The sequence below is a fragment of the Chrysemys picta genome, chromosome 1, assembly GCF_011386835.1.
Source record: "Chrysemys picta bellii isolate R12L10 chromosome 1, ASM1138683v2, whole genome shotgun sequence".
In the NCBI taxonomy this organism is placed as follows: Eukaryota; Metazoa; Chordata; order Testudines; family Emydidae; genus Chrysemys; species Chrysemys picta.
The window spans coordinates 66,085,553-66,099,783 of record NC_088791.1 but is presented as its reverse complement, the minus strand read 5'-3'; the positions used below and the strand labels follow the sequence as shown (position 1 = coordinate 66,099,783).

Below are 14,231 nucleotides of genomic sequence, written 5' to 3'. Positions count from 1 at the left end.
GTTTTCTTTCTCCTTTTCAGATCTCAGAAGCATAGGACCTGCTGCTTTAAAAAAAACAACAAAAAAAGGGTATGGACTGCCAAGGCAATCCTGGCAATGTAAGTAACGCTGAGAGGCAGAAGATGTATGCAATACTCATAGCATCATCTAACTAACTCAGTTTTCTCCATGTTTTTCAGGTGACTCTGGCTCAGGAAAGTTTTAATGTTAAGCTTGTGTGCCTTCCTATGCTGAGGCGTGGCGGGGACTGGGCAGAGCAGAGAACAACCTCAGGGCCAGCATGCAAACAGTAAGTGAGCAGCTAGACAGGTGACTGAGTTAGCAGTCTACATTTTTAAAGCCGTCACTGAAAGATAAGCAGCAGCAATAGGGGACTGGACTGGGAAAACTAACCGAACTCCTGCGTTTGTTTCCAGCACTGCAGTGGTCCAGAGTGAGCTGGTGGAGGATGCTGCAGTGTTTTGGTTTATCCACAGCAAGCACAATCACAATGCTGGTGTGAAGTTGAAAAAAAGAGGTATGTGGATATGAGGTGTTATAGATATGCTAAGGTAAAGCACTTGATTTCAAGGTCAAAATGATGAATGCCCACCACCCCTCACAATATTAGGGTGCTGAATACCTAAGTTCGGTATTCCTATATATATACATACCCAAGACTTGTATGTAAAGAGAGGGGTTTTTGAGTAATATGTTGCTTATTTTTTTGTTTGGGTGGTTTCTGTTCTGTTTCTGATTTCCCTTGTTCTGGTGAATCTCCCGCTGGCTTTAGGAATGTTTCTTTCCTTTCATTCTAAGGCAAAGACAATTTTAGAAATACCATATTAGCTAACAAACTAAACAAATTCTACAAACGTCAATTCTATGTGACACTAGCCTTTTACTTTAACATTTTAAAAAGACAGAATCATAGAAATATAGGGCTGGAAGGGACCTCAAGAAGTCATCAAGTCCTGCCCCCAGTGCTGAGGCAGGAGCAAGTAACCCTAGGACATCCCTGACAGGTGTTTGTCCAACCTGTTTTTAAAAATCTCCAATGATGCAAATTCCACAACTTCCCTTGGAAGCCTATTCCAGAACTACCCTTATAGTTAGAAAGTTTTTTCTAATATCTAACCTAAATATCCCTTGCTGCAAATTAAGCCCATTACATCGTGTCCTACCTTCAGTGGGCATGGAGAACAATTGATCACAGTCCTTTTTATAACACCCCTTAATATATTTGATGACTGTTCTCAGGTCCCCGCTCAGCCTCCTTTTCTCAAGACTAAACATGTCCAGTTTTTTTAACCTTTCTTCACAGGTCAGGTTTTTCTAAACCTTTTCTCATTTTTATTGCTCTCCTCTGGACCATCTCCAATTTGTCCACACCTTTCTTAAAGTGTGGCGCTCAAAACTGGACACAGTCTCCAGTTGAGACCTCACCAATGCTCAGTAAAGTGGAACAATTACATCCTGTTTTTTACATATGACACACCTGTTAATACGTCCCAGAATTATATTAGCCTTTTTTGAAACTGCATCACGTTGTTGGCTTATATTCATCTTAATATCCACTATAACCCCCAATCCTTTTCTGCAGTACTACTGGCTAGTCAGCTATTCAGTGCACACTAGGGAACTTTTAGTGTACGCCAGCAGGGTCCACAGGGCCAGTTAGTGCACACCAGCATGTTGCGCACTAACGCACATGTAGACAAGCTCTCATACATATGTTTAATGCAAACTCTAAAAGAAAGCAACGTTAAGCTTGTTTATTTTGAAAAAATCTCAAAGCCTGGAAATACCAATATTCAGGTTCCTACTGCAACATTCACTCAGCCACATCATACAGCCTATATACTTTATGGAATACATTTATCATTAGGGTTACCATACTTAACAAATAAAAAAAGAGGACTCTCCACGGGGTCCTGGCCCCGCCCATTTCCCACCCCCAACTCCGCCCCAACTCCGCCCCTTCCCCGCCCCAACTCCACCCCCTTCTCCCTCCCACTCCCAGCCACGCGGAAAGGGCTGCCCGAGCGCTACCGGCTTCACGGTTTGCCGGGCAGCCCCCAGACCCTGCGCCCCCGGCCGGCGCTTCCCCAGCGCAGCTGGAGCCCGGGAGGGGAAGCGCCCAGCCGGGGGCGCAGGGTCTGGAGGCTGCCCGGCAAACCGTGAAGCCGGTAGCGCTTGGGCTTCGGGCAGCTCCCTTGCCTCCGGACCCTGCGCCCCCAGCCGGGCACTTCCCCTCCCGGGCTCAGGCGGCGCAGGGTCCGGAGGCACGGGGGCTGCCCGAAGCCGGTAGCGCTCGGGCAGCTCGGCTCTTAAACAGAGCCGAAGAGTCAGGGGAGGAGCAGAGACACCGCGGGAGGGGAAGTGCCCGGCCAGCGGCTGGGGTCCGGAGGCAAGGGGGCTGCCTGAAGCCCATAGCGCTCGGGCAGCTCGGCTCTTAAACAGAGCCGAAGAGTCAGGGGAGGAGCAGAGACACCGCGGGAGGGGAAGTGCCCGGCCGGCATTTTCCCGGACATGTTCGGCTTTTTGGCAATTCCCCCCAGACGGGGGTTTGAGTGCCGAAAAGCCAGACATGTCCGGGAAAAAATGGACGTATGGTAACCCTATTTAACATAAAACTACACATTTAACAAAAAACCACAGGAATAAAATAGTACTACACCTATGCAAGGTGGCTAAGTTAACACTGCTATATAAATCTTAACTTTGCATTTCTGACATTTAAAAAAAAAAAAGTTGTTGATGTTGCATTAAAGTGGGAGGAATTTTTGCATTTCTTTTATTATTTTGTGAGAAAGCCCCTGAAAGTGACCTGAGAAGAATTTTAAGAAAACTGGGCTTGTGCCCTTTTTTGCATTGTGATTTACAAAAAGGTTTGAGGGTTTTTCCCCTGTTCAATTTTTTCATTTTTCCTGCTTGTTTTTTACCTGAAATCTCAGCTTTGTCACATGTGGTTGTCTGGTTTTGCTGGAGGCCCTTAGATGTATATTGCGAGAGCACACTGTAATTGAAGGGGGCGGGTGTGATGAATCTTTAGAAACACACTGTTCTCCCAAATATATATTCATCATTCAAGATAAATATGTATAAAAAATGTTTCAGACAGTGTAACTGAAAATTCCTTACTCCTTCATTTGCTCATCTGTCTCTTCTCTTGTAATATTATAATTTTACTTAATTCTCCAGTTCCCTTCCAGGGTACACAATGACCTGTATTTCCAATGTTTAAAAATAAGCAGAAAACTTAAACAAACCAAACCCCAAACTTTTCAGATTTTCTTCATACTTGCTAGAGAAGCAAGAGAAGGCTCAAGCTGGTTTATCAAGAAACAAATATGATGGACTGAACAGAGTCCCATCCATACCTCATTGCTGAAGAATGCATAGCCTACTCTATATGGCTTTAAAATGGGGTAAAACAGTGAGCAGCATACCAGAAAAATCTTGTTTATCCTACTACTGTGCAAAGTAGGTTAGATTTTATGTATTCTGGAACTGAGGTCACTATCCTCTGATACTTCAAGGTTCTTCAGCCGAACAGAATACCACTGTTCCAGTGGATCTGAATTTAATAAAAAGACTATCATTATGTTCCCTGAAAGCTGTGTCTACACAGATTTTTTTTTCTAAACATTTTCCACTACTGGTATAATTGGTTCAGCTCTGCTACCGGGGAAAAAAGCCCCGGTCACCACCGGTGTTTTTACCATAGTGTATTCTAAACCAATTCAATCAAGATGAATTGGTGCCAAACCTGGCATCAACAATCCACACCTTCTCTAAACTTCAAGTGCACTGGTGGTAGTGCAGCTGAACTGGCAATAGCAATGGTAAGAAATCTTTGGCAAAATAACTTAGTGTACGTAAGACCTAAAAGGTAGCTGACTGCTCTCTGGGCTTTACAAAAGACATCCTAATGTTTGAACTAGACACTGGAATCTATACTACATGGTGTGCTATCAATTTAAAAAGTGAGTTGAATAAAAATTACAATCCCTGCACCCTTTTTTTTTTTTTTAAAGTGTAACTATAGTCTGAAAATTGACTGTAAAATTGGTACATTTACACACATTGGATTTGTTCCTTGTACATGCTCAAATGCATAGCTTTGGACTTTTGTGATTACAAAAAAATTATTGCTTTTTACTCCTGTTAGACTAAGACAACCAACACACTCAATAGAAAGTTAACTGAATTCTACTCCTTCTTGGGCATCAAGAGACTGCACAGGTGCCAAGTAGGGCATAAGTTGGCTGGCAGAATCCTTATTGCTGGCAGCAGTACACAGAAAGGAAAGAATCTCAGAGCCAAGCTAAGGATTTGGGTTGGCAGTTAGCAAAAGGAAAAATCTTTTCACTTATAAACTGAACGTACTTGACACAGAAATCTCAGAGACACAACCAGGGAGCCCCACAATGTTATTTTTAGAGTCTCTTTTTAGAGCAGAACCATTCCCAATGAACTGCAATGTCAAATGTAATAATTATAAAACTTAACAGAAAAAAACGCTAAAAACATACTACTGAAATACCATTCAAAGATGTATATACCTTTCTTTCCGGTGAGATATTTACTGGTGCACATACAGGAAATTCTCTCTCTTCCAAATCACACCTCAGTTTTGGTACCATCGCTGGAGGAGAAACTTTGAAACTTCTCTCATATTCAGTTTCAGGGATAATTGCGGAAGACTTAAATGGGGGAATGGATTTACTTGTATTGTGAATAACCTTTGAATTTAAAAAACAAAGAAGTTAATTTGCTAATCTTAAGGTCAAATTTTCAAAATTAGTTACCTTAGTGACTCCTCCAATATGCACACAGAAAGGAAAGGGTGAACAAATACTGCATGTAGAAAAGTTACCTATTAGATTTATAGGATAAATGGGGAAATGACTTAATTTCAGTAATTATTTTTAAGTTTATTTCTTAGCATGGATATAATTCAGAGACATCTCTAAGTCTAGACCCAACTACTTTTCCTTATTTGTGACTTGATTTTTTTTTAAAAAGAGCATATTTTCTTTGGTTGGGGATGAAGGTGGTTGACAAATCTTTGCAATTCACCTTTAGATTTATATTCAAGATCATAAATTTTTGAAACAATACACGATAAAACCTACATTACAGCTTGTCAGCAAATACTGATGGACTTTTTCATGGTTTAAAATAAGGCTCTTATTGCACAGTAATTTGATCCATTCCCTTTTCTGCAATTAATTCTGCGTTATAAACTAAGATGTAGAATTTGCTTGACTATTACAACTGATCAGACCTGATCTTCCCACGGACTATTGAGACTTAAAGGACACGCCATATGCCATAGAGATAAATTTTACTCAGCTTTGCTATATGAGTTTGGATTAGACCAATTATCTCGAGGTCAAGATAATTTGGGTATTCTTAATACACCTGTTCAAGGATCAGGTATCTCTACTACTGTAATATTCAGATGTACTTTTCATTAGGTTGTTTATAGATATAGGTGAGAAAGTCAAGATACAATACTCTCTTAATAACACTAGAATCTCATGATAAAAATTCAATCTTAAACCCTGATACTCCTAACACTTTACATTTGTATAACTTTACTATTCTGAGTAGTCCCACTGATCTCAAATTTGTAGTAAACAGTAGTAAATTTAAGCACACTTGTAAGCATGTGCAGGATCAGAGCCCTTACGCTGTATGTTTTTGGAGTAAACTGTGCAAAAAAAAAAAAAATTATTGCTTCAGACTTCCTGCTCTTTGCTATGGAACAGCAGTTTTAATGAGCACCAATTAGAAGAGCATCATACAGATTAGTAATAGAATCTCAATGAAAAGGAGCTCTCTGTGAAGTCTTTCATAATTTAAACAATGTGATACTACAACACCTACCTATTATTGAACTGATCCTGCAGACTCTACACAAGCAAAATTCCCACTGAAGTACATGAAATTGCAATGAGAGTTTTGCTTACACAGGGGGATGCAGGATCAGATCCTTTTATAAGGGATCATATGTGAATTAATGTGCTTTTATATATTAGAAAACAAAAGTGGCACTGTAAATAACATACCAGTCTACCACAACAAAATATAAGGAAATTATGGTAATTAAATGACTTTCTTGACTGAAACTAAATTATATATTTCAGATTCTTTAAAATTACCTGGTCAGCTGCAAGCATTGGAGAGTTTTTTGGGGGGGTTTTCCATATAAACTGCCTTTGATATTCAGAATTTCTGGGGAAACTATTTGAAGGTGAAATATTCATGCCTGATTTCTTTTGCAGGACTCTGTGAAACTGTCAACATAAAACAATGAATCAGAAAAATCTCCATTTATTGTTCTCCTCTACTTTCTGTTGCTGCAATTTTCTTTTAACTAAGCTGTTATAATCCACATCCTTAGATCAGGCCAAGTAACTCGATGAAAGATATGCTATCTGATTCTCAACACCATCTTTGAAGACTACAAATTATGGACTAAATTCTAGTTCACTTGAAATAAATGGTAAAACTCCCATGGACTTAAGTGGAATCAGAATCTGGTCCCAACAAACAGTTCTTCCAACATAATGGGGTCTTAACATAGATTAACATCAAAATGCAGAGTTCCATAGAGATAAAGTTATAACAAAAATAAGAAATAGTTTTAAGCAAGAGCTTGCTTAACTGTATTTAATTTACTGTAATAGTCACATTATCAACTTCAACCATAGACTATAAGAAAGGGGAAAAGGTTTTCTAATGATCCCTACCCCATTATCCATTTTTTCTAAGTGCTTTTTTGGAGGTACAAATACTGCTTTTTGGTTCACTGGAGTTGGGGGTGACAACTTCTTCCTACTGTTTTCTGCAAGGGTGATGGCTGATTCAATTCTAGAATCTGCAGAGTGGGACCGAATTTTTTTAGGAAGCCTGGGTGCATCAGGTGTTTCAATGTTTTCCAGATTTCTATCATTACTGTGGTTATCTGTGTGTGACTCTGCAGGCCCAGTGCCTTCAACTTCTGGTGCGTCATCCAAATATCCCTCCAAATCGCTGTCCCCTCTCCATTCAAAGGACTTTGAAATCTGTGGGTTGAAGTAAGGCACCCTTCTCTTGGAAATGAAGTTTGGCTCTCTTGTGATTCCTACAAAACATGCATTAAACTTGAGCACAATAAAATACGCCTATTAGGATTTAAAGACACTGGAACACAAGATCAGAATGTTAACATACTGGGATGAGAATCTGAATATATAACACTAGACTGAGTTTTAATAAATTTTGTATATCTTTGAGCAAAGACAGTTTACAAACTATGGGCCTGTGAAATGTTGAGCTCTTACATACATGCCGAGTGCCTTTAATTCCCAGCTGAGTCAGTGCGAGATGTGGGTGCTTAGCCTGTCACACGATCAAGCCAAATTCTACCTCTTTTGCAACTTCCAGTGTAGTCAATGGGAGTCAGTGAGCATAGTTGAGGGCAGAAATTTCCCGCAACCACTAAGAAGATTAATTTGACTAAAATTATCAAATCTTCAACCTGCACTGGCCAAGCGTGGTATGGAACTTCCTAAACTACTTATGCATGTTGAATAGGTGCATTGCTGAATAGGTGTTCACCTCACAGTCACTGGAGAGCAGTGACCTGTTACCATATGCGTAATAACATTCTGCACAGACACCTGCACAGATTCCTTCTTTTAAGAAACAAAATCTTCTAGAGTAGCTTTCAAAATATCTTAACATCTTTAATACATTACACAATATTTTTAAAGCTTAGGAAACATCTTTTCATATTTACAAAAAAAAAGAGACACTGATTATCTGAGATGGTTTTAAACAATAAAAAATAGCTGATAAGATAAGCTGGTAAGATAATATGATAATAAGATAAATAGCTGGTAAGATAATATGAACAAAATTACTATGTCATTTTAACAGGAAAATGGGTGGTTAAACATATAGTAGTTAAATAAAGTGTGACAACAGAATCCTGCTGGAGAGTGTTAAACAACTAACAAAGGACTCTATTTGGCTGAGATAAATAGTTGTGGAGTATATAAACTAATCTATGGGGAACTAGGGTGCAGCTGGTAAGAGAATAAACTGTTTTTCAGGCAGAAGGTAGCATATAAAATGTCAGATGCATAGAATGTTTGGGCTACAAAGAATATAAATTCCATTAGTAGTAATGTAACCTTTGAAGGAACACTGGGAATATGGCAGAAAGAAATTTTCAGCACTCAAGCAGACTTATCTGTTTGTTTGGGTAACTGTTATGAGTAATTCTTAAATTGCCACAATCTGTTAAGAGAAACTATTAAGTATGCATTTCAACAGAAAGAGCCAAAAGTGAGCCAAATACTAGCAGTCTGTGGAGACACCAATCTGTGTCTGTGAGTAGTGTTCCAGGGATGTGTGTGATTAAATGTGACCAGAAAAAAGAGGTGGGCGCATAAAATAGAAGCAAAGGCCTGGGAGGCATAACCTAAGCACAACAAAAGCTATGAAAACAGATGGCTTTTTTGCGAACCCACATGATTTTGAGTCTTGTGATATTTGATGTTTACCTTAAATCCCTAGCTCCCAGAGGCCTGTGATTAGTTGAGAATCTTAGTTTAAAGTTTCTAGTCCTCACGGTTATGGAAAAAAGCTTGAAAATGTGACAAGTTTACAAAGGCTCAAATCAGAAGGGTAATTTTTATTTCCAATTTTTTTAATTGAGATGTGAGCCAATTCTGTGACTTTGAGGCTAAGACATGATTTTTGAATGTTTGGTGTTAGCAATTCTGGATTCAAATAAAAGGGAATGCTCATAGCTTTCTTGGGATTGCTTTGAGAGTCTTGCTGTCACTGACCACTTGAAAACCATGTTGGTTTGAGAGACCAGAGAGAACCAGCAGAGATTACATAGTTCCGACCTCTTATTTTGTGTCCTGGGACGGACGGACAGACGGACGGACAGACAGAAAAAACTCTGATGGCCAGGTAAATGCTACCTGCAAAACTCCATCTCAGGACTTTCCAAAGGAGGTGGGGGGAGCTGTTTAACTTAAAAATCAACACTGCTAAATACATTCAAAGCTCCCCCGTCAACTCCGCCTGCGCCTCTCGTGGTGGAGTACAGGAGTCGACAGGAGAGCACTCTAGACTAGGCTAGACGCGATAAATCGACCCCCGCTGGATCGATCGCTACCCGCCAATCCAACGGGTAGTGTAGACATACCCTGAGAGCAGAAGGTGATGAGGTGGAAGGTAGCTTTGGCAAGACAAGTAATTATCCTATCAAATTACCTGGTGTTTACATTGATGACCAATTTTACTACCAGTAGGTGGCTTTTATAATGCTTAAATGTCGAGCTCAAACAAGGCAACCAATCTTACTCTAATATGTACACCCTGCAGACTATTTCATATCTATACCCCTTCATTAATCTCTTATGCCTATATACTAGTTCAAACTTTTCCTACTCATCTCTTCCCATTCCTGCCTCTGTCTTCTTTCATGCAAAGAGCAATACTGCCTAATTATTTCACTATAACTAATTTGCTTTACTACCTCCACCCTGTACCCCTGCAATACAACCTATCTTGTGCTAACTGACATACACCATTAAATGACATGTACATTTCTGGCTTTAGATAAATAATGTGAACTAGAAGTTCACCCTTTGCAAAACCTGGGCTCTGTGCAAAGATGATGTATGAGTTATGGCAGTTATTTCTAATAGCTTACCAAGTTGATCAGATCGAAGTCCAGCCCTTGAGGATTTTTGCTCTCCTGCAGGGTTACAAAACTCTGACAGATCTGATTTTTTCCATTTGAAGTTCCTCGTATATTCACTCAATCCCTACAGCAAATGGACATACACTGTGAGTAGTGTCATTTTTTCACCTAGCTCCCAACAGCAACAGATCTCCCAGCACTTTTAAATATCCACAGGCACATTGTAAAGCATAATTGGTCAGATAAGCAGCTAGGTAACTCTGCTTCTAAAACAATCTTGATCAAAGTAAGCAAAAAGTTTTTGTTCTGTTTTCTGACAGTAATGTCAGAAACAGTGCAAATACAGAACCATTTCACATGTCAAGGATACCACCTAGAATCTGCATACTATTTTAAGTTTTAACTACGTTTTTAAAAATAAATACCATGGTTCCAGTTCATCTCAAACTTGTTCCTTGGATCATATTTGTCTGAATCAATCTTCTTTGGAGCAAGAACCTTATTTTTCTATATATTCTGCATCTTGTGCTAGCCTGGTGCCACAAAGGTCCTGTACCAGGACACAACCCCCATCCTGTACTCTAGCTCAGTACCCCAGTGCCCACACAAACAATCCTATGCCAGTCCAGTGCCCGCACAGATCCTGCACCATCCCCCCATCCCGTACCAGCCCAGTGCCCGCACAGATCCTACACCATCCCCCCATCCCGTGCCGGCCCAGTGCCCGCACAGGTCCTGCACCATCCCCCCATCCCGTACCGGCCCAGTGCCCGCACAGGTCCTGCACCATCCCCCCATCCCGTGCCGGCCCAGTGCCCGCACAGGTCCTGCACCATCCCCCCATCCCGTGCCGGCCCAGTGCCCGCACAGGTCCTGCACCATCCCCCCATCCCGTGCCGGCCCAGTGCCCGCACAGGTCCTGCACCATCCCCCCATCCCGTGCCAGCCCAGTGCCCGCACAGGTCCTGCACCATCCCCCCATCCCGTGCCGGCCCAGTGCCCGCACAGGTCCTGCACCATCCCCCCATCCTGTACCAGCCCAGTGCCCGCACAGGTCCTGCACCATCCCCCCATCCTGTACCAGCCCAGTGCCCGCACAGGTCCTGTACCGACCCTGACCCCACTCCACGCAGCTCATCACCCGCCCTGTGCCCGCTTGGTTCGCACAGCGCCGGTGCCCAGCCCGCAAGGCGGGACGGGGAGACCAGGCCGGAGACTAAGGCAGGTCAAGTCCGGAGGCAGCCCCCAGGAGAGCCGGGCTGGCGGCCGCCCTCACCTTGAAGCGCACGGGCATGGCGGCGGCGGTGGCGGCAGCAGGGCCCTGGCCGTTGCGGGGCCGCTCCGGGCAGGCGGCTGTAAACACTCCCGTTTCCCGGGCGAAGCCCCCAGCCTGGCTTCCCTCCCCCGGCGCCTGCGCGGGGAGCCGCCCAATCAGGCGCGGCAGCCGGCTCCCCCCGCCTCCGCCGCTGCTGCGGGGGGACAGAGGTGCCGCTGGGGGCTGCGGACAGGGAGCGGCTTCCCCACGCCTCGGCTGCCAGGCAGCCTGCCAGGGCCCTGCCCATCCGCGCCCGGCTGAGCCTGCTGGGGGCCGCCCCGAGCCTCCCCACCAGGGATTTCCCTACACACCCTCCCCCCGAATGTTCCTAACACCCCCCCAGTTTTGTGAACTAGTTACATGCCAATTTAGTGACTGTTTGGCAATTTGAATTGAAACGGAAACATTAATACACACTTTAAAAGCATATACAGTGTATGATAAAATACATGTATCTGAAAAAGTATAATAGATTTGAAAACTATGAACATAGACTAGCTTTCTTATACAGCTGCTGTTTTTTATGACAATGTCAGTGCATTCATTTTAGTGATGTTGGCCAACCTAATAATTTCAAATGATGATTTGTAAGCGAAGTCTATGTCTATACTACGGGATTAATCCGAATTTATATAATTCGGATTTGAAAAACAGGTTGTATAAAGTCGAAATGTATGCGGCCACACTAAGCACATTAATTCGGTGGTGTGCGTCCAAGTACCGGGGCTAGCGTCGATTTCTGCAGCGTTGCACTCTGGGTAGCTATCCCATAGCTATCCCATAGTTCCCGCAGTCTCCCGCGCCCATTGGAATTGTGGGTTAAGATCCCAGTGCCTGATGGGACAAAAAACATCGTCGCAGGTGGTTCTGGGTACAGCCTCACCTCCTCCCTCCCTCCTCCCTCCCTCCCTCCCTGCATGAAAGCAACGGACGGCAGACAACCATTTTCGCGCCTTTTTTCCTGGGTGGATGAACACTGCAGACTCCATACCACGGCAAGCATGGAGCCCGCTGAGCTCAAGACAGCAGTCATGAACATTGTAAACACCTCGCGCGTTCTCGTGGAGTTTATGCTCAGCCAGGACCAGAAAAACGAGGCGAGGAGGCAGCGGCGGCGGCAGCGCAGCGACAAGCATGATGAGGACATTGACATGGACATGGACACGGACACGGATACAGAATTCTGTGAAACCACGGGCCCTGGTGCTTTGGAGATCATGTTGTTAATGGGGCAGATTCTATCCATGGAACGCCGATTCTGGGCAAGGGAAACAAGCACAGACTGGTGGGACCACATAGTGTTGCAGGTGTGGGACGATTCCCAGTGGCTGCGGAACTTTCGCATGCGTAAGGGCACTTTCATGGAACTTTGTGACTTGCTGTCCCCTGCCCTGAGACGCCAGAATATCAAGATGAGAGCAGCCCTCACAGTTGAGAAGCGCGTGGCGATAGCCCTGTGGAAGCTTGCAACGCCAGACAGCTACCGGTCAGTCGGGAATCAATTTGGAGTGGGCAAATCTACCGTGGGGGCTGCTGTGATGCAAGTAGCCAAAGCAATCACTCAGGTGCTGCTACGAAAGTTATTGACTCTGGGAAATGTGCAGACTATAGTGGATGGTTTTGCTGCAATGGGATTCCTTAACTGTGGTGGGGCGATAGACGGAACCCATATCCCTATCTTGGCACCGGAGCACCAAGCCACCGAGTACATAAACCGCAAGGGGTACTTTTCAATGGTGCTGCAAGCACTTGTGGATCACAAGGGACGTTTCACCAACATCAACGCGGGCTGGGCGGGAAGGGTTCATGATGCTCGCGTCTTCAGGAACACTACTCTGTTTAAAGGGCTGCAGCAAGGGACTTACTTTCCGGACCAGAAAATAACCGTTGGGGATGTTGAAATGCCAATAGTTATTCTTGGGGACCCAGCCTACCCCTTAATGCCATGGCTCATGAAGCCGTACACAGGCAGCCTGGACAGGAGTCAGGAGCTGTTTAACTACAGGCTAAGCAAGTGCAGAATGGTGGTAGAATGTGCATTTGGCCGTTTAAAAGGTCGCTGGCGATCATTATTGACTCGCTCTGACCTCAGCCAAAGAAATCTCCCCATTGTTATTTCTGCTTGCTGTGTGCTCCACAATCTCTGTGAAAGTAAGGGGGAGACCTTTATGGCGGGGTGGGAGGCTGAGGCAAATCGCCTGGCTGCTGATTATGCGCAGCCAGACACCAGGGCGATTAGAAGAGCACACCAGGCAGCGCTGTGCATCAGAGAAGCTTTAAAAACCAGTTTCATGACTGGCCAGACTACAGTGTGAAATATCTGTTTGTTTCTCCTTCATGAAAACCCGCCCCCTTTATTGACTGATTTTCTGTAAGGAACCCACCCTCCCCCTTCCCCCAGCTTTCTTTCAAACCAAATAAAGTCACTATCATTTAAAAATCAATTATTCTTTATTAATAGATTAGAAAAAGAGGGAGGGAACCCGGGTGGTATTTGGGAGGAGGATTGCTGGGAAGGAAAAAGCCACTAAGAAAAGGTTAAAAAAATGACAGCCTTTTGCTTGGGCTGTCTACTGGGGTGGAATGGGAAGGTGTACGGAGCCTCCCCCCCCCCCCCCCCCGCGTTCTTACATGTCTGGGTGAGGAGGATACGGAACATGGGGAGGGGGGAGGGTGGAACAGGGGCTGAAGCGGCAGTCTGTTTTCCAGCAGTCGTTCCTGAAGCTCCACCAGATGCCGGAGCATGTCTGTTTGCTCACGTAGCAGCCCCAGCGTTGCATCCTGCCTCCTCTGATCTTCCTGCCGCCACCTCTCATCTCGAGCGTCTCTCCTCTCCTCACGTTGGTCCCTCCTCTCCTCACGTTGGTCCCTCATGTCCTCACGTTGGTCCCTCCTGTCCTCACGTTCACTGGCTTCTTTCCTATACTTTGAAACTGTTTCCTTCCACTCATTCAGATGACCTCTGTCACTGCGGCTGGATTCCATAATTTCAGAAAACATCTCGTCTCGCGTTCTCTTCTTACGACGCCTTATCTGTGATAACCTTCGGGATGGAGGAGGGAGGCTTGAGGAATTTGCAGCTGCTGTAGGGAGGGGAAAAAAGAGAGAATTGTTTAAAAAGCTACATTTTGCAGAACAATGCTTATACTCTTTCACGGTGACCAACACTATTCACATTACATAGCACATGTGATTTCTGTGCAAGGTCACATTTTG

General features: G+C 44.0%; 1 protein-coding gene across 4 annotated transcripts in view; it reads right to left on the bottom strand.

Moving 5' to 3' along the window:
- MDM1 (Mdm1 nuclear protein) overlaps positions 1-11,224 on the bottom strand; it is a 31,721-nt gene extending 20,497 nt beyond the window's left edge. For 2 of the 4 annotated variants that reach the window (XM_065558704.1, XM_065558713.1), the window contains exons 1-6: positions 10,977-11,224; positions 9,710-9,824; positions 6,744-7,117; positions 6,153-6,287; positions 4,548-4,727; positions 654-793 (exon numbers count right to left, since the gene is read on the bottom strand). In XM_065558704.1, coding sequence (XP_065414776.1) covers positions 654-793; positions 4,548-4,727; positions 6,153-6,287; positions 6,744-7,117; positions 9,710-9,824; positions 10,977-10,994 — 962 coding nt within the window. In that variant the 5' untranslated portion in view covers positions 10,995-11,224. The remainder of the gene's footprint in view (positions 1-653; positions 794-4,547; positions 4,728-6,152; positions 6,288-6,743; positions 7,118-9,709; positions 9,825-10,976) is intronic. The other 2 variants (XM_065558700.1, XM_042860160.2) reach the window with 1 other exon arrangement.
- Between the last annotated feature and the right edge of the window lie 3,007 nt (positions 11,225-14,231).